This window comes from Acomys russatus, chromosome X (genome assembly GCF_903995435.1).
Source record: "Acomys russatus chromosome X, mAcoRus1.1, whole genome shotgun sequence".
NCBI classification, from domain to species: Eukaryota; Metazoa; Chordata; class Mammalia; order Rodentia; family Muridae; genus Acomys; species Acomys russatus.
The window spans coordinates 85789864-85815928 of record NC_067169.1 but is presented as its reverse complement, the minus strand read 5'-3'; the positions used below and the strand labels follow the sequence as shown (position 1 = coordinate 85815928).

The following is a 26065-nucleotide window of genomic DNA, read 5'->3' as shown; positions in this document are numbered from 1 at the left end:
AGCAGGTGGTGATATAATACACCTTTAATCCCAGCACTCAGGAGGCATAGGCAAGCGGATCTCTGAGAGTTCGAGGCCAGCGTGGTCGACAGAGTGAGTCGAGAAGGGCCAAGGCTACACAGAGAAACCCTTGTCTCAAAAAAAAAAAAACTACAAGAAAACAAAAAAGAGATGAAGAGATGACCCCATGGGTACACTGTTTGTTGGGCATAGATGTGTACCTAAGATCAAATCTCCACTTACATAAAAGCTTGCACAGAAACATAAGTCTATAAACCCAATTTTCAGACAGTGATAGATGGGTTCCAGAAGCCCAATGGTGAACCACACTAGCTGAAAAGGCAACCTTCAGGTTTCATAAGAGATCCTCTCTCAAAAAAATGAGGTGCGGTGGGCTAAAATAAGGCTCAGTGGTAAAGAGCATTTTGTTGTAAAGGACCTGAGTTCAGTTCGGCACCAACATCAAGCCACTTACAACCACCTGCAACTCCAGCTTCTCCAGGGGAACTAACATCACTGACACACACACACATTATACAATTAAAAATATTTTTTAGAGCTGGAGAGATGGCTCAGCAGAAGAGCACTGATTGCTCTTCCAGGTCATAAATTCAATTCCCAGAAACCACACAGTGGCTCACAACCATCTATAATGAGGTCCGATGCCCTCTTCTAGCCTGCAGGTGTACATGCAGGCAGAGCACTGTATACATAATAAAAAATAAATACATCTTTTAAAAAATATTTTTGCTCATTTTTAAAAATAGGATGTAAACAGGAAGACTCCTAAGATCAACTTTTGTCCATCACAAAGACATTGGTAAGTGTAGCGTGTAGCCACAAACACACATGAACACATATACTGACACATATACATGATAAAAATTTTAAAACTTAAAAAGCAAACAACAAAATCCAAAGGGTCCTAGAAACCTACAAGAAGAACATCATGATGAGCAGATCTGGACCTAGGGGGCGGTCTGCTCAAGGAACTGCACCAACCAAAGACAACACATGCAGTAAATATTGAACCCCTACTCAGATCTAGCCTAGGGACAGGATATTATCCACAGTCATAGGGAGAGTAGGGACTGACTCTGACATGAACTCTGGTGCCCCATATTTGACCACTTCCCCTTGGTGGGGAGGCCTGGTAGCACTCAGAGAAAGAATAGGCAGGCTACCAAGATGAGACTTAATAGCCTGTGTCCATATGGTAAGGGAGGAGGCCCCTTTCTGTCACAGACCTAGGGGATAGGAATAGGGTGAAAGAGGGAGGGAGGGAGGAACGGGAGAAGACAAGCAAGGGGATAAAAATTTAGATGTAATCTGAATAAATTAATAAAAAAATACACTGGCAAAGGTAACTGGAAAGAGGAAACTCCATACACTATTAGTGGGAATGTAAACTAGTATAAATACTATAAAAAATCAGTGTGCAGGTTCCTCAAAAAACTAAAACTAGAATGGCTAAATTAATCAGCTGTATCACTCCTGTGCGTATATCCAAAGATTCTAAGTAATTACAGAAATATTTTTACATCGACATTTACTGCTACACTACTGACAAGAGTTAAGAAATTGACCCAGTCTAAACATCTACCAATAGATAAAATAGATAAAGAATACGTGGCCATAATAAAATCATGGCATTTCCAAGAAAATATATGTAACTGAAGATTGTTAATTTAGGCACAATAAGCAAGACTCCAAAGGAAAAAACAAATTTACTCTCAGATGCAGAATCTGGATTTCAATTTGTATACATGTGTATGTCATGAAAATAGAAAGGGGACCATGAGCAGAAAGAAGAAATCATGAAGGAGTGGGGTGGGGGAAAGGGATACCTGTAGCATTAACAAGTTCTTTTCTGGACTTTGAGGTTACCAGTACATGATTAATGAAATCTTTTTCTTCTAGGGCTTTATGGAGACAGAAGACAGTCATAGAAATAATTATGTCAGATGTAGTGGTGCAGGCGTGTAATCCCAGCACTCAGGGAGGCAGAAGCAAGAGGATCTCGGTGACTTTGAGTTAAGCCTGATCTACAATGTGTGAGTCCAGGATAGCCAAGTCTACACACACAGAAACTGTCTCAAATCCCACCTCCAAAAAGGATTAACTTTCCCCCTTAATTATCTTAGTATCTGCAAAATGGGCAAAACTTGTTTTAAAAAGAACTGGACAAATGTAGGAACTACTACACGGTGTGTATACAGATATTCACAATATTGTTCTATAAACTATTCTCTAAGAACTTCAGAATCAAGTTTAGGGAGGAAAATAGAAGGTTTAAAGATCCCTTGTAACAATCTGAATATCCAAATCTCACCTGAAGATTGCAACTGCTCAAATATAAACAAGAACATGCTTTTTCTTCAAACAATTTTGATTATGTCACACTCTTGTTTAAACATTTTTAAATTAGTATTAAGAGGTAAGTGCACTGATATCCAAAATTTACTTTAAACAAGATTTTTTAAAATGGATTGGTGAATGTATAAAGGGATGTATAAACATTAAAATAGATAACCAAAATGTTAAGAGACTCTAAGTGTCGACGACATGTGGATGCATCCTTATAACATTCTTTTATCTGTATGTTTGAAATTTTTAACATCAGAAAAAGCTTTAGTGTAGTATTCTATATAATGGCAAGCCAAATTTTCAGTAAGGCATGTTCTACCCTTCATTCTACAACTATAGTGTATGTCTCTGTATCACATTTCTACATTCAACTAATTAAGTTCCCAAAAGGTCTCTTGCTTCCATGGTTTTACATACAGGGTATTCCATAAAAAAAAAAAAAACTGCCCTTGATACTTGATGGACTTAGTTTTCTGATGAGTCACTACCAGGTGACAAGAAAAATGTACTTAAAAAGGGAGCTAATACCAATGAGAATGACGGGCTAGAGAGGAAAAGGTTGCAGGCTTCGAAATTACTAGTCAGACAATAGATTGCGTGTCTCAGTAGCACAACAGTACTACTGCACTGGGCTTCAACACTAGGTTTACTATGTCACTAATTAAGTCAAAAGGATTATTTCTAAATATTGTGTTAAGCCAGCAGCATCATTCAATTTCTACTCAACATTCATTTTCTTACCTTGTCTTCAAAGCCATTATCTGTGACATGAGTTGGTGGCTTTCCAGGATACCGATAAAGAATGAAATCTCGACTACATAGATAGAAATCAAAGGTAGGTGGGAAGAGATTTAGTATATACATAAGATAGCTGTGACTGTAAGAGCAAAAAGTGTCATTTTAAAACTTTTCTTAATTTCCCCACATTATAATATCAAAATATGTGATCATTTGAAGGATAATTCTACTGAGGTGTCTAAAAACTTTTGCTCCACTTTTACATTAGAAATGACATTGCCCTGATGGAAACATATAAAAAATAAGTTAAGTATTTAGGAAGTTTTAAAAGATAGCTATCCTGATTTCCTACAGGAAATATTAACAGTTCAGCATTTCCAGTCTCTTAGTTTGTCTAGAAACAGAATCTTGTGCATCCTAAAGTAGTCTTGAACTCAAGTGTCTTGCCTCAGTGTCCCTGCTCAGTGCTAGTACTATAGTCATGCCTCAATTCACCTGGCTTCCTTTTAATCTTCCTTTCAAACAGACCCAAATTTGCAGAACTAGTAATAAGGCTCTTCACCCGAGAACTGTTATCAAACAGATTTTGCACAAGCCTTTCCAATTCAACATTGTTAACTTATCAACTATCAAATTTAACCAGTCCTAAAGGGACTCTGACAGAAATCATTCTTACTCATATTCATATATTTCCTCTTTCATTCTCCCCTTGGCAGTCTCTTTGATACAACTTACCTATAAATTAGAGAAAGAGCTCTTAGTTCCAGTTGGCCAGCAGTCTCCTAAATATAAATACACAGTTTGAAAAACATTTCAGGACTATTAAGTAGTGTTTACAACTTCAACAATAATATCAACAGCCAGGTGTGGTGGTGCACGCCTTTAATCCCAGCACTCGGGAGGCAGAGGCAGGCGGATAGCTGTGAGTTTGAGGCCAGCCTGGTCTACAAAGTGAGTCCAGGATGGCCAAGGCTACACAGAGAAACCCTGTCTCGAAAAACCAAAAAAAAAAACAATAATATCAACAAATTAAGACTGCTACTCAATAATATAAACAACTCGAAATAATAAACCCAAAGCTCTTCTTAGCCATTAAGCAATAACTACACAATTTTAAAAGATACAAGTTTAACTACTATTTTTTAAAGGTAGCAGGATATTTAGTAAATGTTTATGTTTATTTATTTAAATAAAAACCAATTAATAGTACCAAATAAAAATGTCTACTTTTTTTTTTTTTTTTTTTTTTTTTTGATTTTCCAGGACAGGTTTTCCCCTTCTGTGTAGCCTTGGCTGTCCTGGACTTGCTTTGTAGACCAGTCTGGCCTCAAAATCACAGTGATCTACCTGCCTCTTCCTCCCAAGTGCTGGGATTAAAGGTGTGCGTTACCATACCCGGCAAAAATGTCTAAATTATTATGGATCTTACTACCAATTGGGAAATTTTTAATTTTTAAAAATAATAAAACCTCAGCAATATTATCACCCTTCATTCCCACTAAAGTGAGAAGGCTTTAGTGTGTTCCAACGCTGTCCTTTTCCAAAGCAGTGTATACTCTAAGCAGGTCACAGAAACTGTAAACACAATTTTCAATATTCAAAGCAAAACAGGCCATTGCCTCTTATACAATAATTATTTCACTCAACACAGTTTTGATTCATTATAGACTTAGGAGGACATTTAGGTAACTATTTCAAACAACTATGAAAAGATGACATCCTCATATTTGAACTTACCTTAGGATCTCCCAAACGTTCCAGATATTTCTCAAAAGATCCCTCCACAGACTACAAAAATATAACAAATTTGACTTAGCCAAATACACAGCATTTGCAATGTGATTATATTCTACAGTTGTCACTATCTAATGGAATTTTTCTTTTCTTTAGTTGGTATTTCTTCCAGTTTCTTCTGAAAAGGCCGCTATAAACACAGTATAAAATTTTCCCTGAGGGGAAGGAAGATCAAACATCTAACAGTGTGTTTTACACATCTTTTGTTAGCCAAAATGTGATCTAGGAAGCAACAGCACCCTTAATTTACAAGTTTATTTAAATTGCAGAAATCTGAAGCCTCTTCAGCAACCTACTGCATCAGAATGCATAGTTTAACAAAAGTTCCAGTGTTAAGTCTATGCACAAAACAGCTGAGATATACTGCACTAGATCATGGTCATGCATTTCAGTTAGGAACGGCATTTCTCCCAGGTGTGGAGAAAATTATCATCAACAATCAACACGGTTTAAAGAAGCATTTACAGTGTTTTATAATTCACTGTTGAGAAAACTAAAATTAAAAAAAAGAGCAGTAGTGAAAAGTCACATGAAAGGCCTCTCTTACAATCAGACATTGATAAAATGTCACTTAAGAAAAATGAGGCTACTGGATGTGTACAAAGCTGATCTGTAAAGGTTGTTTTTAAAGTCAACCATAAACAAGGGGTAGTGGCACACACCTTTAATCCCAGCACTAAGGAGGCAGAGGGAAATTCACTGTTGCTTTCCAGGCCAGCCTGGTCTAACAAGCAAGTCCAGGACAGCCAAGGCTATACAGAGAAACCCTGTCTCAAAAAAGTCAATGATAGTGGGAGTTTCAATTTTCACAATTTGTCATATTACGACTAACATTTCCTTATAGCTGAGTTTTACAAGACAATTCAAGCTGGCTGAGAATAACTGAGTGTAGGTTAAAATTGGACATTTCCCAATATTAGTAGAGTCTGTTAAAGAAAGTGGCATAAACAATACAAAACTATGGTCAAAATATAAATTTTATAGTCTTGGGAATTTTCATTGTACAGGAACAAGTGAGAAAGACTCAAGTTGTCACTTCTTTTAGTCACTGTTTTTCTGGCCTGGCTGCATTCAAATTCTACTTACTTGGCATCCAGAGTACAGGGATAAAGAGATCAGTGCTGGATTACAAGACTGCATCAACAGGTAAGCCTTAGTTTTTAAACATTATAAAAAAAATATCATTTGGGGAAGAAGTACAAAAGCACGCTAAGCTCTAGGAAGTCAGCTGAGAATTAAAGAGTTATTATGGAAAAAAACAGAATGTATGACAATCCAGTTTTTGTACTAGGTACTAAATTTTTTTTGCACATTTACCATATACATTACCAACAACTCTCTTCAGTGTAAATATTTTACTTACAGACTCAAAGGCTTGTTGATTTTCCTTCATATATGAGACACAAACTCTCCTGATGTGTAAGTGATGGATCTGGCTGTAAAACAACTAAAAAAGAAAAGACTAGCTCACTCTCTTTTCATTTGAAATAGAAGCTTCTAAATTAAGACTATGAATTAGACATTCCTAATCTGGAACACATGTTGGAAACAGAGAAATTAAGTTCATCTGCTACTACACCTGATCTTAGACCAAGTCGAAGAAGCCATGCCTCCTTATCTTAAAAGTGATCATCTTTAGTGAGATTGAGGGTAAAAGATTCTGTCCTGGACTTACAACTCCATAAGGGTACAAGCTCTAAACCTTTTTCTTATACATAAAACAAAGACGGAGCAGGGCATGGTTACAAAAGACTGAGATTCTTTTCAACTTTTATGTTAGCCTCACATTAATTTACCCCTCACCCTTTACAAACTAACTATTAAAAGAAGAAAAATAGCCACAGCAGAAGAGTATTTGCTCTAATCAGCAACAGCACAGTATTTCAATCTGTACTTTTCAGGCCTGGATATTTTCACAAAGAAATAAAAAAAATATATAGTTTCCATTTCTTTCAGTATTCTACAGATTGAGCTACTGGACCATGCCACATCACACCCTAAAAACTTACAAAAAAGACATTATCCATTTGTCATGCTTATATTTACCTGCTCGGAAATAGCCCGAAAGAGGCAAGAGGCATCCTTGGCAATCACCTTTCGAAACAGCCCTAAACTGCCTAAATATTCATCCATTGTTGCCTCATTCAAAGACTTCTGGCCGCAGTACTTTTTCCATCCTTTATGCATTGTGCATGGGATGAAGAGAAGGGAACAGAGGGATCAAAAGGAAGAAAACACAGAACGCAGGGAAGATAGGCAGTGGAGACAAATGCTGGAACTTGTGTAGGCAGGTATCCGAAGCAGCTCAAGGTCTAGGCAGAAGGAAGTTGAGGCAGGGCTGCAGAATCTTGGCACTTCCCAGAAGCACAAGCAAGAGGCTGACTGGTGCAGGACAAGACAGGACCCTGTGGAAAAACAAAAAGGAAGTGCAGATGCTCCAAAGAATAAGAAACTTGAGTAGACAAGGGAGGAGTAAGGTAAACAGTTACAGAAAGGTGGGACTACAAAATCAGCTCAAGGCATTAAAGTGACAAAGCAGCGCAACTCTCAGAATCTAAAGAGCTCAGGGAAGCTACTTCAGGAGGCTGCAAAGATTACAAAGAGACTCACGTGTGTAAAAAACAGCCTACTTAAAAAAAAAAAAAAACCAGCCAATCCACAATACACTTTAAGATCACACCCAGAATTTCCACAAATAGTTTCTGCCCTTCAGGTGCCCTCCAGATTTTCAGGGAAGTGGGAGTGTGGAAATAGCTTTAGTATTAAGAACATCTTTTTTAAAAGACAAAGGAAAAGGGCAGGACCTCCATCTGTTGGAACAAAGGTTGCAAGTAAAAATTCCCAAGCAATTAACCGCTTGACTATTTCAAGTATGGGAATAAAGTCAACTCATTTAATTCTAGATAAAAACTGTCTACTAGGACCACTGAAAATAAATCCACCAATATAATTCTTGAGGAATGTCAAGTTACTGCATAGTACTAATAAAAACAAGGAGAAGTATTTAAGTGAAAACACTTAAGCTAGAGATCACTCAGCAGTTTAAAGTACATGCTGCAAAGGACTAACCATCAGTTCCCCTCACCAATGTCAAGAGGGTCTCAACCAGCTGTAAGTCCTCTGGTATTCATGAGCATCTGCACTCACATGCACAGTGTGCACACCCATTAAAAATAAAAATAAATCTTTAAAACGTGGAAACAAAGGAAATAACGTGAAATATCTTACAAAAAACTTTGAAAATGTACATTTAAGATTTGATGGCACGAGGGCTGGAGATGGCTCAGTGATTAAGAGCACTGCCCTTTCAAAGGTTCTGAGTTCAATTCCCAACAATCACATGGTGGCCCACAGGTGTACATGCAGACAGAGCACTCATAAATAAATCTTTAAAAAAATTGCCGGGCGTGGTGGCGCACGCCTTTAATCCCAGCACTCGGGAGGCAGAGGCAGGCGGATCACTGTGAGTTCGAGGTCAGCCTGGTCTACAAAGTGAGTCCAGGACAGCCAAGGCTACACAGAGAAACCCTGTCTTGAAAAACCAAAATAAAAAAAAAAATTTACTGGGCAGTGGTGGCACACACCTTTAATCCCAGCACTTAGGGAAACAGAGACAGGCGGATCTGAGTTCAAGGCCAGCCTGGTCTACAAGGAGAGTCCAGGACAGCCAAGGCTACATACAGAGAAACAAACAAAAAAGAAACTGATGGCACATTACTGGCATGGTTTTAATGTTATTAGTGTAATTTGCCAAAAAACTGCTCTGAATCTTGGGGGTGGGGGGGCTTCTATTATTTCATCCTGGCATCAAGTATCCTGCTTTTATTTAAATGCCAAAATACAATCCTCTTTTTATTCAAGGTGTTAAAAAATAAGTTCTAGGAATATACAGCTCAGTGATAAAGCCTGTACAGTAGGTTCTTGTACACTAGATTCAACACCAGCGCCACAAATAAATGAATAAATAAATCTAAAGCTTGCTTTTCCTGTGTCTAGGTGTTAAACTTGTATTTTTCTATTTGTACAATGGTTACACTAAATTAAACATATAAGGTTTTATCTACATGGGTTCGATTACAAAAAACAATATATTCTAAATTAAAAAAACTTGACTTCAGAGACATTGCAAATTAGAGCAGCTATCAAAATTATTTTTTTTTCAAAATTATTCTTGTATGCCTGCTGTCTATAGGAAAAACATGGATCATCATTATAACTTAAATAAAATCATGGTAGATAAGGAATAAAATCTAGACTTTCTTTTTTCTTTTCTTTCTTTTTTTTTTTTTTTTGAGACAAGGTTTCTCTGTGTAGTCTTGGCTGTCCTGGACTCACTTTGTAGACCAGGCTGGCCTCGAACTCAGTGATCCACCTGCCTCTGCCTTCCAAGCGCTGGGATTACAGGCATGTGCCACCACACCCAGCCCACCTTGTTTCTTTTCTAAGAAATAATACAGGAGTTATGACTTTTGTAAAAGTTCTGAACTAGTGTAGTGTTTGGTGATCACTAATTCACTAAGAATGACTAATTAAGGGTTACAATTAAATTTAAAAAAATTTTAAATTCATACAGGCTGGAGAGACAGCTGTTCTTCCCGAGGTCCTGAGTTAAATTCCCAGCACCCACATGGCAGCTCACAACTGTAACTCAGGTTCCAGAAGATTCAACACCCACTCACAGACACACATGCAGGCAAAACAACAATGCAAATAAATAATTTTTAAGAAGTCGATTCATTTTTGTAAGTCTACAAATAAAGACAAATACAAATTCCTTACATCTACTGGACTTTAAACTAAACATAGTTAGCCAGGCATGGTGGCACACGCCTGTAATCCCAGTACTCTGGGGGCAGAGGCAGGTGGATCTCTGTGAGTTCCAGGCCAGCCTGGTCTACAATAGAATCCAGGGCAGCCAAAGGCTATACAGAAAAACCCTATCTTGAAAAAACAAACAAAAAACAAAAAAAACAAAAAAAAATCACACTAAACATGGGTATAAAAACTTTAACAAATACTATTCATAAACTTCCATTTGAGAAAACTGGAAGGGAAAGGGCCAGGAAGACCATAAAAGTATAAGCGAAACTTAGAAACAAAGATGAGAAAAATCCTTAAAAGAAAAGTACATAATTGAAAAACAAACAGATATAAAAAGGTCAATTTCTGATGAATAAAGGCAATACAATAAATACTACAATAAAGTATATCAAATAGTCCAAGAATTGACCATTCATGATGCAAATGTTGACTAAAAGCTTCTGTATTTACCCTTATACCATCAGCCTCTCAAGGTTAAGGCAGCAAGAGAAAAGCTGCAAGGGAGCCTCCCTGTGCCCTCTGTGTTGTATAGTTTAGCTTCTGAACTACAAATATTTAGAAATCAAAGTTCTTAAAAACGTTTTAAGAAAAAAAAATACTCAAGACCAAGTTGTTAAAAAGCATACAGATGGGACTTTTACAAAATAAATTTTTGCTCTACAAATGAAGTTGTTAGCTGGGTGACAATCCAAGTTAAGTAGGGTATAAACACATCTGTATCTCAAATCTAAGAAAAAATTGTGGTGAAAATACATATTAAAAATGTACTGATGTAGCTAGGTTGATACAGTGCTTGCCTAACATGCTAGAGAACCTGAGTTCAGTCCTCAGCACCATATACATCTGGCACGGTGGCACAAGTCAATAATCTCAGCTCTTGGGTGATAGAGGCAGGATTTTCAGAAGTTCAGCCACTGGAAGGTACATAGTGAGTTTCAGGCCAGTCTCCACTACAAGGATAAAGTCAGCAATAAATACTCCAGTTTTTAAAACCAGCAAAATATTTTAGGATGATTTGGAGTGCTATCAATGTAGTTAAGTTGGCAAAATGCTTGTATTGTATGTCAATATGCCAGCTTTGGGAGCTAGCTTTAAGAGGATCAGACTGTTTAAGGTGGAGGTCCCAGTTGATCCCAGCACTTGGGAGACAGAAGCAGGTGGATTGCTGTGAGGCCAGCCTGGTCTACAAAGCAAGTCTAGGACAGTCAAGGCTACACAGGGAAACCCTGTCTTGAAAAAACAAACAAAAAAGTTATTCTCTATTAAACGGGGTTTGAGGCCAGCCTGGGCCAGAGTTTCTGTCATAAAAGGTAGGAAGGGGGTAAAAGTGACTATAAGTAGTTAGAAGATGTTCAGTATAATTAGCAATGAGGAAAATGCAAATTAAAATCACAATAAATCAATTACACACCTACTGGAATGGTTATAATATTAAGTGTGAACAAGAGTGTGGGAAATCTAGCCCTATAAAAGCCAGATGAAAGTGATTCCAAAACACAGGCCTGGTTATATGAAATATGCCAAAATGGCCAATCTAGATAGAAATCAATATTAGTAGTTATCTGGGGCTGTAGTGGAAACAGGCATTGGCAAAAAACAATATTTCAGATAAATATCTGAAAAGTTCCTAGTTGGTTTCACTAAAATAAATTATTCTTTTTCTTTCTTTCCCTTCCTCCCTCCCCTCTTCTCTCTCTCCCCTCTCCCCCTCCCTCTCCCCCTCCCTCCCTTCCCTTCTCTCTCTCTGAAGACAGCATTTCTCTAAGTAGCTCAGACTGTCCTGGAACTCAATTTGTGTACCAGGTTGGCCAAGTAATCCGCCTTCCTCTGCCTCAAAAGTGCTGCCAAATTGTATCTTCTAAACAAAAGTGGTTAATTTATAACATCCATTTTAAGGGCAGAATTCAAATGATTTTTCATATATTCAGTTATGCATCCATCACAATTTGAACTTTCATTATTTGAAAATGAAGCCCTGTGTTTTATATATACCCATCTCTATAATTATCCTATCTCAGCAATCCCAGGCAACTACTAATCTTGCAGACCTATAGATTTACCTATTATGGACATGTCAAATAAATACAAATCTTATATTTACCATAAAGTTTTTCTTTTCTTCTTTTCGAGACACAGTTTCTGTGTAGGGTTGGCTATCCTGGACTCACTTTGTAGTAAAGGCTGTCCTCAAATTCAGTGATCCACCTGCCTCTGCCTCCCAGTGTGCTGGGATTAAAGGCATGCTCTACCATGCCCAGCGTAGTTTTTCAATCAACATCCAACAACATTGTCATATATATCAGTATTGCAATCCATTTCAAACCATAACTTCTCTGCTTATTAGATAATAGAAACTTGGTTGTTTCCACTTTCCACTATTAGGAATCCTACTACATTCATATATGTTTTTGCATGAACATGTATTTTCAGTTCTCTTGTGTTGAGCTGTTATCATTGAAGGAGTGTCAAAACTATCATCCACCTTTTGATAGGATGTACAACTTCATTGTGGATTTGATTTGCAGTTGCCTACGGTTCCATGATATTAAGAATCTTTTAATATATTTCTCAGTCATTTTGATTTGTTCTTTGTTTTGGTTTTCATAGTTTACCCCACACAAACATACACACACAACATCACACCAAGAGCCTTGAGCATGCTAGACATATTTTCTACCACTATGACAAACCTCTTGCCCAATTTTTCCTATTTTTAGTGAAATACATACATTTTAGAATATGACTATTTTTTTAATCTACTTAAACCAGGAATACTGACTACTGACAAAAATAGCAAACTGGAATTCTCATGTTACTAGTGAGAACATAAAATATCACTGTTACCTAGTTTAAGTTTCCTATAAAATTAAACACAGAAATTACCATATAACCTATTAATCCCACTTCTAGGTGGCTACTTGGAAGAAATGTTCACACATAAATGTATTCATGAATGTTGACAGTAGCTTTATCCATAGTTATGATCCCTCAAAACTAGAAATAATCTCACCATTATGTTTATGAACTGATACAACCAGATAATAGTGTCCAGCAATACAAAGAAATGAAATGTTGATACATTCAAGAACACTAATAAACTTCAGAAGCCTCATGCTAAGTGAAAAAAGACATATTTAAAAGACTATATAGTGTATGGCATTTATCTGACAAACATGAACCAGGTGTAGTGGCACATACCTTTAATCCCACAACTCAGGCAGATTTCTCTGAGTTCAAGGACAGCCTGGACTACATGAGTACAACTACTCAAAAAAAATTTTTTAAAGACAAATATGGAAAAGACCAATTTTAACAAAGAATAAAATAGATGATGTTATGAGGGACTAAGAATCGCAAAGACCTTTAATCCCAGCACTCAGGAGGCAGAGGCAGGTGGATTGATGTGAGTTCAAGGCCAGCCTGGTCTACAGAGTGAATACAGGACAACCAAGGCTACACAGAGAAAGCCTCTCTCAAAAACCCAAAAAGAATTGCAGGTAGCCCACACCTTTAATCTCAGCACTTGGGAGGCAGAGGAAGGTGGATCTCTAGGATCTACAGAGTACCAGGACAGGCAGGCTACACAGAGAAACCCTGGTCTCAAAAAACGAAAAACAAACAAAAAAAGAATTGCATGGAAAAATTAACTACAAAGGCACGGCTAGAAGGGATGCATTGCATGATGACACTGTTTTCATGACTGAGACTGTGGTCATATTATGCATTTGTCAGAAATTATAATACTTTTTTTTTTTAATGCCAAGCTGTGCACAGCAGCTCTCACCTATAATCCCAGCATTCAGGAGGCCAACATAGAAGGATATAAGATTACAGATACAAAGAGTTCAAGGCAAGGATACAAAATTACAGATACAAAGAGTCCAAGGCAAAAAGGATACAAGATTACAGATACAAAGAGTTCTAGGCAAAAAGGATACAAGATTACAGATACAAACAGCTCAAGGCCAGCATGGGATACAGTGAAAAGCGGTCTCATTTTTTACAAAGATGCTAAATTAATTTATTTCAAAAATTAGAAATAAGAGCCGGGCATGGTGCACATGCATTTAATCCTAGCAGTCGGGAGGCTGAGGCAGGAAGATAGAGGCCAACCTGGTCTATAAAGAGAGTCCAGGACAGCCAGAGCTCTGTGTAACAAAGAAACCCTATCTAGAAAAACCAATATATAAAATATAAATTAAAAAATAATTTAGGCTCAGTGGCACACACCTTTAATCCCAATACTTGAGGAGGCAGAGGCAGGTAGATAGATCTCTCTAAGTTCAAGGCCAGCCTGGTCTACAGAGACAGTAGTCCAGGAAAGCCAAAATACAGAGAAACTCATAAATTTCATGTGCTGAGTTCTTATAACTTAAAATACATGCATTTAAGTAATTACATACATCAGATCATTTCACACATTTATAATTTTTTTTTTTTTTTTGGTTTTTCCAGACAGGCTTTCTCCTCTAGGCTTACGCTTACACACACACAAACACACACACGTCTCTACATACACAAAATTAAAAACACACAAAAAAATTAACAACCAAGTCATACTGTTATATTTTTGGGTTTATTCTCTGTTCTTTAAAGTATTGATAAGATTATTACATCTACTTAGATATGTGTATATATTTGTGTGAAGATAGGCATGTGTGCCATGGTGAGCTGGTGGAGGTAAGAGGAAAACCCCAGGCTCAATCCTTTTCACCTTGTTTGATATTGGGTCTCCTTTTGCCACTCACTGCTGTTAACAGCAAGCTGCCTAGCCGTCTTTCAGGGACTGTCTACATCTACCATCTCATCATAGGCACAGGGATTTTGAATACACACTACCATGTCTGATATGCTCATTCTGAAGATGCAAACTCAGGTCCTCACACTGTACAGCAAGTACTTTACTCACTGAGCCATCTCTGCAGCCCTTTTCTATTTTAGAAGAACAAATACTACCACCAAGCATGGTATATGCCTGTAATCCCAGCACTTGAAGATCAAAAAAGTTCAAAAGGTGAACTTATCTACGTTATTCTTCAGGATAAAAGTACTTATTCCATATATAGAACAATTACTTTGATCATTTTTTTTTTGATTAACTATTAGCCTCCACAAGTAAATTCATTTTTTCTGCTTAATAAAAAAAGAAGCTAAGATTACGAACCTACAAATGCTGGTTTTCTCACCCAAAAAATGTTACATTATTAACATTTCACTTTTTTATTATTCAAAGGAACATCTAATTATGATTCTTACTAAGATTTTTAAATTTTTTATGGTTTAGTATTTTTGTTTTGGGATAGGATTTTAGACACAGGGTTTCTCTGTGTAGCCCTGGCTGCTCTGAACTCACTCTGTAGACCAGGCTGGCCTTGAACTCAGAGATACACCTGCCTCTGCCTCCAAATGCTGGGATCAAAGGCATGCGTCACCATCAGATATCTATTTGAGATTTTAGGACAAAACTGTGAAAGCTATGTTTTCAAAGTTAAGGATTCACTACATATTCAAAGTTAGGGAAACTTCATCAATTTACTGAAATTAGTACTTGTACCAAACTGCAATGTTTATGCCACATAATTCCTTATAATATTGTTTTGTAGTAAATATATTAATTTATATTCTTCTACAAATACATATTATAAATTTGTTTTGACTTAATCACATTTCATGAACTGGAGTTATGGGTATTTTAAAGTTTGGAGAGTTTATTTTTGTAATCCAACAACTTTATCCAAAAATGCAGAAAATTTTTCTGGCTGGCCAGGAGGATAACATTTCAGTGTTGATAAATCCATTGACTGTAACAGCCCAGGAAGCGTGCTAAAACAAAAGAAAAAAAATATCAGGTAACATGAGAGAAAATTCTGCAACTTATTTGTCTGTTGCCCATTTGATGAACAAACTGTGATTTTTGTTTGTTTGTTTGTTTGTTTGTTTGTTATTCGAGACAGGGTTTCTCTATGTAGCCTTGGCTGTCCTGGACTCACTCGCTTTGTAGACCAGGCTGGCCTTGAATTCACAGCCGCTGCCTCCTGAGCGCTGGGATTAAAGGCGTGCACCACCATGCCTGGGCGCTGATGAATTTTTATATATTTGATTATGGGGATATGCACACTAGTACTATTCTTGCCAAGAAAGATGAATTAAACAAACATTTTTATCTGAGTGAAAAGAAGTATTTCAGGAATGTCATTTCAAGGAAAATGTGCAAGACCACACAAATACAAAATAAAACAAAATCTATGAAAACAGAATAAATGAAACCAAAAGCAATAAGTATCACAGAGATGAAAGTAAGCTAACTAAACTACATCATTCATGAAGATTGTGAGAAAACTTTTTTACTTTAATTTTATGTTCATTTTTATATACATTGGTGTTTTACCTCCATGTTTATCTGTGTGAAGGTGTCAATCCCTTAGAATTGTAACTATAGACACTTTGTGAGCTGCCATGTGGGTGCTGGAACCAGGGTCCTTTGGAAGAGCAAGTGCCCTTAACCACTAAGCCATCTCTACAGCCCCGTGAGAAAACTTATTTACTGAAAATTCATGAATTCTTCACTAATTATGGTTGGCATGCATGTTGGAAATAAGGTTCTAAACAACATCATAAAACTGTTACTTCAGAAACTAAATTAAAACAGACATATCACCATCCAACCTAGGTTTGGGGAAAATAAATTATCTACTCAAAAGACAGTCAATGCTTCTTGATCTTTTTCTCAAAAAGGAGACATACAGGTTATTTCATCCTGCAGAAAGTTAAGAAGTCTTTACAAGAATCAATGTTTTCTCTTTTATAATATAATAACAATAACAAAAAAATCAGAGCTAAGTAGGAACAGTGGCCCATACCTATCTATAATCTCAAAAACACAGAAGTTCAAGGTTAGCCTAGGCTACATAGAGACTATCTCTTTAAAAAAAAAAAGTTGACATATTTTGAATGAAAGTACTTTTCAATAGCTCATAGAAATATTAATTTGCATACAGTAGTTAGGAAGATATGAGTTCCTGTTTTAAAGTGATGTTATCAACTTTAACAGTATATGCCAGGTGTGGAGGCCCATGCCTTTAATGCCAGCATTCTGTGAGTTTGAGGCCAACCTGGTCTATAGAGTGAGTTCCAGGACAGCCAAGGCTACAGAGAGAAACCATTTCAAAAAGCAAAAAGAAATTAAAAAAAAACTTTTAACATTATCAACTAACTAAGAGCAAATACCAATTATCTGAACCTTTCCTAGCTTTTCTTCTGACTCATTGTAGCAAAACTACATTCCCTTTCCTGCATCATAGAGATGAGCACACCATTAATTTTATGGCTGGAATAGTCATTGATTAAATCTGTCTTCTCCCACTGGGAATATCAAGTTTTGTTCACTGACATATATGTATATACCAGATATGTAAAAAGGCATGGCATATAACAAGTGCTCCATATTTAATGAACACACAATTATATACCAAATGCCTAAAAGAAACAGAAAAAAATTCCAAAGAAACATTGTGTTCGAACTTAATATGAGAGATAGACATATAATTAATCTATGAAGTTATTTACTTTTTTAAAATATAAAATTAGAAAAGTTTTTAAATTCAACTGACCTGGCCCTTTGGCAAGCTTCTAGTGTCCCAAAGAAGAACTAACAGAAAAACAGCATTTTTCTTCAAGCTTCTATTGCGATGCTGATCAGTTCCTATTGAATACTAATCCACTTCTAAAAAAAACAATATTCCTTTCCAAAGATCCCTTTGTTTAAAGTGCTTCAGTGGCTTCTTGTTAAACATAAAATAAAATTAGAAGTCTTACATGAGCTATGCCCTCCCAGATTTATACTCACTCTTCCCTACTCACTATGCTCCTACCATATGAACGTTCTCTGTTCCTCAAGCATTCCAAACTCCAAGGTCATTTCTAAGTTAACGCTTTTATAATCTCAAGCTCTCTGGCCTCTAAACTTCATATAACTGGTTCTTCCTTCTAATTCAGGACCTTCCTTCTAACATCAGGTCCTTGTTCAAGCCTCTCCTGAGGCCTAATTCTTCTTTATGCAAACTAGGACATGGGCCTGTTTTTTGTTTTTGTTTTTTAGGATTTATTATGTGTGCCGGGCATGGTGGCACATGCCTTTAATCCCAGCACTTGGGAGGCAGAGGCAGGTGGATCTCTGTGAGTTCCAGGCCAGCCTGGTCTGCAAGAGTCCAGGACAGCCAAGATAACACAGAGAAACCCTGTCTCAAAAACGCAAAAAAAAAAAGATTTATTATGTATACAGTGCTCTGCCTTCATGTACACCTGCAGGCCAGAAAAGGGCACCAGATCACATTATAGATGGTTGTAAGCCACCATGTGATTGCTATGAACTGAACTCAGGACCTCTGGAAAGCGGTCAGTGCTCTTAACCTCTAAGCCATCTCTCCAGCCCCTCACTTTAACCTGTCTTTTTATTTGTAGCTCAGATCACCATGTGAAATTCTACCAACATAATATAAATGCAATGCTTGCCACTGTAACCTGAGCACTTAAAACAGTACCCACTTTACATCAGGTAAAAGAGAATATGTAAATGAATATAATTAATTTAGAGCTTCCAGTGGATAAAAGTCAAACCTTAATTGACAACTAATATTCATTATATACATATATGAAACTGTCAAAATGACTAAATTATCCCTTAATATAAGCACATACCTTCTTTGAACACTGAAAACCCGAGTAGTAAACTACAAAACTAAAATCCTTGGAAACCTGCATACCCATATGCACATTCACATATAAATTCACAAAGAGTTGGCTATGAACACAGGAAAAGACACAACACAGAACAGACTCCAAACTACAGACAAATGAGAGGTTATAGCAGAGGAAAATCAAAGTATAATTGATGAACATAAAAAGGGTAAAAATCAAAAGGGTAGGCAGGTGGGTAATAACAGCAGGGGAGGAATTAAGGCAAGAGATCAACTGATCAGTTTCTAGTATACCTGCAAGTACAATAGAAGAGATATCCTTCTTTGTGCAACTGCTTTGCTAATTCAAATTGATGATTGTTCATTAACTTTTCATTTACAACTACCACAAGTGGTTTGCCTTTTTCCAGACTCTCCAAACAGCTTCCTGCACCTACAAAAAATAAATTCAATTTTTTAAAGTTACCGTACTCTCACCTTTATATTTTTTATTCTAAACCTAAATAATTTAGTCCATAAAACTGTATAAACCAAATTGACAAATGTAAATGAGGTTTAATGGCACATGCCCCAAATCCTACCATGTGGGAGACTGAAGTAGGAGGATCGTGGGTTACACAGGCAGACTCTGTATCAACAGCAAAAAAGACAAAACCGTACAAACTAATTTTTCTCTCACAAACAGTTTCATTGGAGGAGAGTGAAGAGAAGGTCTTACTCTACAGACCAATCTTGCCTGAAACTTGCTACACACCCCAGGCTGACCTTAAACTCACAGTTACCCTCCTGTTTAACCTCCAGAGTCCTGAGACAAGCAAATCCCAACTGATACCAAGGAACACCTATGCTTCACTTCTACCCAAACACAGACAGAAAGGCATGCTTATGCCCTACAAGCATTAAGACCAGAGATTCATTAATCTCTGATTTAAATCAAAGCTGAGTTCAGGGGCCAGGCATGGTGGCGCACACCTTTAATTCCAGCACTCAGGAGGTAGAGGCAGGTGGATCTCTGAGTTTGAGGTCAGCTTGGTCTACAAAGGGAGTCCAAGACAGCCAAGGCTACACAGAAAAACCCTGTCTAAAAAAAAAAAAAAAACCTGAATTCAGTCTGTAACACCAATTAGAGTAAGAGGGAGACAAGCAAATCCCTGGAGCTCATTAACCTGTCAGGTGAGCTAAATGGCTGAACTGCACGTTCAGTGAGACCCAGTTTCAAAAATAATGTGGAAGTCTTAAAGATGGCATAGAATTCAAGAGCATGTACTGCTCTCTTACCGAGTACTGTTTGCATCAAAATCACAAGTGCCTATAACTCCAGAGTATACAAATACAGACAACTAAAAAATAAATCTTATTTAAAAAATAGTGGGAGCACAGTAAAGCACACTTTTAATTCCAGCACTCATGAGGCAGAGACTGACATCAAAGCCAGACTGGTCAATATATGGAGTGCTAGGCAAGCAAGGACTACATAGTGAGACCCTTAAAAACAAAACAAAACAACAAAACTAAATAAAATGGAGAGCAACCCAGAAAGACACCCATTCTCTACTTCTAGCCTAAACAAACATAGATGCCACACACACACACACACACACACACACACACACACAAAACCACATCATAACCATACATATACCACACATAATAAAAGAAAAGTTGATTTAAAAATACATTTGAGTTTTCAAGATGGCCCCACAACCCACAGCGTAGAAGACACAAAGACAGATACATATCCATACACATATCCATACATACACACACACACACACACACACACACACTGAATTACTGAACACCCATGTATCTAAGATTCCTCATTCATAAGATAGGTATACTAATAACTTAGCTCACAAATTTAGTTAGACTAAACAAGATGCAGAAAGAATTCAAAGCAGGGCTAATGCCATACACAAAAACACACAATATAATAACTACTATGCTATATATACTAATAAGGCTCATTCCTTTTGGTTTTTCTTTTGTTTTGTTTTGTTTTCTTGAGACAGGGTTTCTCTGTGTAGCTATGGCCTTCATGGAACTCTCTTTGTAAACCAGGCTGGCCTCAAAACTCAGATATCCACCTGTCACTGCCTCCCAAGCACTGGGATTAAAGACCACCATCACAGAGCAGTAATGTCTATTTCTCTCCTTAAATTAGTCTTTGAAAAAAGAAACACCAGCATGTCCCTGACAAATACCTATAGCAATCAAAACTACAGTGGTCCCCCAAATGACTTTTCTAAAGAACTAAAAATCTCAGGAACTCCATCAGGCTGATTCTCTGAAAGCTACAAATTACTAAAAATAAGTATAAAATATATACTTAAAACAGATATTTTTTAATCTATAAGTTTATGTCTCTGAATACACAATTTATAAATATAAAAGTCTAATTTTATTACCATAGGCTACATAAAAATAAACTTTTACCACTTTTATTTTAAACATTCAACAGAACTGTTAAAAAGACAATCTTTAAATGTCAATTTCTAGAACCCCAATCCTACAACTGAAAGGTTTAATGTCCTTCAGATCCAAACTCAAATACTAATTTCAAATTCACAATTTGTCATGATCATTGCATACATAATCTTTCCCCTCTCCTTAGAGTTTCCTACTATAAAAATGGGCCTAAATAACTTCACAGCTTTCTCTTACCACAAAATATCCTTTTCTCCACTAAATTTCTTAATGGATATATTCAAGTAAGTCATATTATATTAAAATGGGGCTATGATAAATTTATTCTATGTATTTAACTTAAAGATTTTTGAGCCAGGGTCTTAGGTAACCCAGGCTTGTCTTCCCTGGCAAGTGCTGTAATTACAGGTGCAAGCCATGGAGCCATGGAGCTTGGCTTTTTTTTTTTTTTTTTTTTTTTTTGTTCGTGGTGGTAAGGATTGGCCCTAGCACTTTTCATGTGCTAGGCATTTACCCTAAAACTGAATTATATCTCTAGCCCTTATGAATTCAGTCTGAAATTTAAAAGTGTCTATTGTTTATCAGTGCAGAACCCCCAAGATCTCAGACACTTTACCTGCGTGGCTGATGATGAGATCTGCTTGCTGAAGGTCTTCTTTCAAAGAATCCTTATACCTGTAAACATCCAGAGTGAATGACTCAGTACTGAATGGTTCAGGGACTACTGTGCCTCTACCAATTTGAAGGACAAGTCGGTTGTAACCAAGACTCTTGAGGATCTAAAACAGGAAATAAGAAAACGAGGCCCTTTTAAATGAATTCCTTCGAGAACAGCGGTTAACCAACCTCCAAGGTTCCAGCTCCAAAGAAGCTGAAACTAAGTTTCACTGACCAGTTAGTTTTCCAAATTAACTCCCTTTACCCCCCTCTGGGTACCGCCAAGGAACCTCACTACCCGCCAGCTCCAAGAGCACAGAACAAACATACCTTGAACAAGGAGTCCAAAACTAGGCGGGAACCAAGGGAAGAGGCTGTTTCGGTCTGTCACCAGTAGAGCTGGGACGCCGCAAACCAGTAGGGGATACCACTGGAGCCACTAGCTGAGGGCGTCACCCGAGAGCAAGCCCCTCTTTACCTGCTAAAGGAGTCCTGTGAGGGGGTCAAAGACCTAGGCGCCTCAGGGTAACCCACAACCCGCCAGGGGGTGAGGGGTGGAGGTCGCGGACTTCCACCAAGCAACCCATTACCGGTGGGAGGGGGCGGACCCACCCAGGCGCTGCGGGAAACATTACTCTTCTGAGAAGCTGAGGGGGCGTCGCCAACCAAGACGCGGGGGTGGGACGTATCTGGCTTGCGGGGGGGGAGGGGAGGGCGACCGCGGACCCGGGCGCAGCGGAAGAAAACCTTTACAGACCTGGGGGAGGGAGGGGGTGTCCGCGGACTGAGGCGCTGGGGGGGGGGTGAAACCCTGAAAAGGCCTAAGGGGGTGGGGCTCGCGGACCAAGACGCCTCAGGACAACCTGTGTCCAGTCTGAGGAGATGGGGTCGGGGTGGGGGTCGCGGACCGAGGGCTCCTATGGGGTCTGACAGAGCTTCGGGGAGAGACTGAGGCACGGAAATAAGACTTGGAAGTAGTGGAGAGCCGCGGAAAGGAAACTAAGAGAAAGCCCGACCCGGGGGGAGGGGCGGCGGGGGCGGAGGCGGGGCGGGAGCGGGCACGACGGTTGTGGAGAGACGCTGAGGGGGAGACTGCGGAGGGAGGCGTGACAGTTGTGGAGGAAGGCTGTGGGAAGGCCACTGGGGTCGCCGAGAGTGACAGCGGAGGGAGAAGGAACCGGAGAGGACTGAGGAAGATTTGGGGCTACCATGCCGCGGTACCGGAGGAACAGCTGCCACTCTTCCTTCCAAACCGCTGAGCCCTGAGAAGGCCGACGGAGCTAAAGCAGCGGGGCCGCCTTCCGCCCAGCCCGCCTCACCTGAAGGTTGTCGCGGGCAGTCACGCAGACGACGAGGTCGTCGAAACTGGTGGTCCCGACGGTCACAAACGCACTCTTCATCGCGCGGGTTCCAGTTCGGAATTGCTAGAGCGGATGTGACGTAGTAGGGCAAGGTAGCCACAACAGAGGAAACAGTAGGGGGCGGGGGCGGAAGTCCGTGAGAGTGTCCTGTCCGGAGGAGGGACAACTCTACTAGCCTGGGCGTTCCCTTCTTCCTGCCATGGGTCGGAAGGGCATCAAGCATAGAACCTAGGACAGGGTAAGTCCCAGCATGGCTGTGAATGCTTTACACATTTGCAGACAATGCCTGTGTTATCTCTGTCAGAAGATAGGACACCAGATAAGGGTGTGGAAACTTGCCAAGTGTTAATTTTTATCTACTGAGAAAAAGACCTGAACACCTAACTAGAGTGCCAAAGGTATTGTTTGAGAGCCGCAAATCCGCCCCCCATAAATTTGCAATTTTCCTTTGACCCCATAAACTGCGCTTAGTTCGTACAAGTCCTTTGCATTTAGGAAAAAATAGCTTTTCTCAGGCAAACCTTACCATATCTTTGATGTGCACTTTTAGCCCTAGCATAATAGTTCACAAGAGGATTATTGGGAGCTCCAAGCACATGGACTTATCTTTTATTTAAGACAGTAATAAACGTCAGGTGGTGGCTCATCCCTATTATAGCTGACGTAGAAGGATCAGGATTTCTTGGTCAGCCTGGACTACACGAGACCATGTTTCCAAACAAGTAACAGACCCATCACAAATCCCCTTCATGGGCTAGACACTTGCCTCAGAGGTTAAGAGCACTTGGTTGCTCTTCCAGAGGTCCTGAGTTCAAGTCCCAGTAACCACAGGATGGCTCAGAGCCATCTATAATAATATCTGGTGCCCTCTTCTGGCACACATGCATACATACAGGTAGAATACCATGTACATAATAAATAAATAAATAAATCTTTAAAAACAACAACAAAATGAAATCCCTTTCATAATAAATTCAGTATATGCACAGCTAAAGTTATCATTGAATCACGAACGCTAATCAGTAAATTCCCTTTGGTTACGGAGAGAAATATATTTTTTCTTTCTTTTTATAAGATACTGATATGATGGGCTATGGCTTTTGCTAAAAGAGAACCAATATTTTTCTAGTGTAGTGTCATATTTTAAAGTTTATATGTTACTGAGGTTAGGCATTTGCTATACTACTGAATTATGGTCTCAGGCCTAGCTTAGAGCTTTTTAAAGATTTATTTATTATTTACACAGTATTCTGTCCACATATATGCCTGCATGCCAGAAGAGGACACCAGATCTCATTAGAGATGGTTGTGAGCCACCATGGGGTTGCTGGGAATTAAATAAGGACCCAGCCCAGTTCAGAGCTTATTTAAAGTTTGGGTTTTTTTTTTGTTGTTGTTGTTTTTGTTTTTTTTTTAATTAACAAAGCAAGTCCAGGACAGCCAAGGATACACAGGGAAACCCTGTCTCAAAAAACCAAAATAATAATAATAATAATAATAAAACTTTTAAACAGATCTGGCAGTGATGGCACACACCTTTAATTGGAGCCAGCCTAATCTACGAATCAAATTTGAGAATGGCCAGGGCTACACAGAGAAACCCTGAGTTGAGAAAACACATACAAAGGAAAAGGTTTTAAACAGTTTGTGAGTGAATGTTATGTGTATTCAATTTGGCTGATTTTTTTTTTTCAAGCCAGGCACCACAGTACACACTTTCAATCCCAGCACTCTGGAGGGTGGATCCCTGTGAATTCATCGTCAGCCTGCTTTACATAATAAGCTGCAGGGCAGTCAGGACTACATAGGGAGATACTGCCTCAAGACATTAGTTATTCTTCATTTAACTAGATAAATAAGAAGGCTTTATAAGCAAGCAGGGGAAGCTACACAGCTCAAAATAAATATGTGACTGACAGATTAGATAGATAGACAGACAGACAGACAGACAGACAGATAAACTTCCAGAGAGAAGACTTTTCCCCAAGCAAAGGAAATAACAAAGACAACACAAGGCACAGAGACTCTGTTTCCCTCTATTATTTTGTTTTGCTTTGCTTTGTTGTTTTGTTTTTCAGTTTACTCAAAGGGTGAACAAATCTTTTGGGTTTCATCAATACTGTCTTAAAAACTTGCTGAGAGGAGGAAGAAAAGGATCCAAAGATATTAAAAGAAATGTGTGTAGTGTGTGTGACTATGGTAGATGTGCACCAAGACTTGTACAAGTTCCTGTGTGGAGGCCAGAGGGCAAGATCTGGTATCTGGTATCACTCTTTGCCATACTCCCTTGAAACATGGTCTCTCACTGAACCTGGAGCTATGGTGGCTGTCCAGCAAGCCCCAGTGATCTTCAAGTCTCTGTCCCCAACAGCACTGGGTGGCCGTGCATTTTAACACAAGTACAAGGGATTCAAATTCAAGTCCCTGTGCAAATGGGGCAAACATTCATACACCCTGAGCCATCTCTCCAGCCACCAAATTCTAGATTTTTAATACATCAGTATTCTTTGTATATTAATATTTTTTAAACTTCTGTAACTTTTTTTTTAAACAAAGCCTTGCTAAGTAGTCCAGGCTGGCCTTTACCTCACGATCCTCCCATCTCTCAGCCTCCTGTGTGCCAAGATTACAAGCATGTGTCATCATAGTACATACATATGGCTTTTTGACATAACTTTTGAAGAGCAAGCAGGTTTTATTGAGAAGTAGAATTGACAGCAAGGAGGGGTCCTCAAAATTGGTTGGTGTTTTTGTCATAACTCTTGGTGTTTAATTCACCTGTATGCCTTTCTTCTCATCTGGACTGTAAAATCCTCAAAGCTAGAAGATAACTAAATCATCTCTGAATCCCCAGCATTGAGTACTTTTCCAGGTATCCAGATCATACTCAATATATCTTTATTGAATTGAAAATTAGTAAGAGAGCCAGGAGAGGTGTGGCATGCCTTTAATCCCAACACTCGGGAGGTAGAAGCAGGTGGATCTCTGTGAGTTCAAAGCCAGCCTAGTCTACAAAGCAAGTCCAGGACAGACAGGACTACAAGAGAAACCCCGACTTGAAAAAACAAAAAGCAAAAAGAAAGAAAGAAAAAGAGGAGAGGGGGGCAGATTGATTAGTAAGAGCCAAGGGTGGATTGGAGAGATGACTCATCAGTTAAGAGCACTGTATGCTCTTCTAGAGGTCCTGAGTTCAATTCCCAGCAA

The 26065-nt window shown here is 38.6% G+C and overlaps 1 protein-coding gene across 1 annotated transcript in view; it reads right to left on the bottom strand.

Moving 5' to 3' along the window:
- The window catches only part of Alg13 (ALG13 UDP-N-acetylglucosaminyltransferase subunit), a 70128-nt gene extending 47174 nt beyond the window's left edge, over positions 1 to 22954 (bottom strand). Inside the window, 10 exon segments of the mRNA XM_051142249.1 lie at positions 3109 to 3181; positions 3841 to 3887; positions 4843 to 4893; positions 6263 to 6346; positions 6946 to 7151; positions 7154 to 7235; positions 7238 to 7304; positions 18711 to 18849; positions 21460 to 21622; positions 22820 to 22954. Coding sequence (XP_050998206.1) covers positions 3109 to 3181; positions 3841 to 3887; positions 4843 to 4893; positions 6263 to 6346; positions 6946 to 7151; positions 7154 to 7235; positions 7238 to 7304; positions 18711 to 18849; positions 21460 to 21622; positions 22820 to 22900 — 993 coding nt within the window. The 5' untranslated portion in view covers positions 22901 to 22954.
- Between the last annotated feature and the right edge of the window lie 3111 nt (positions 22955 to 26065).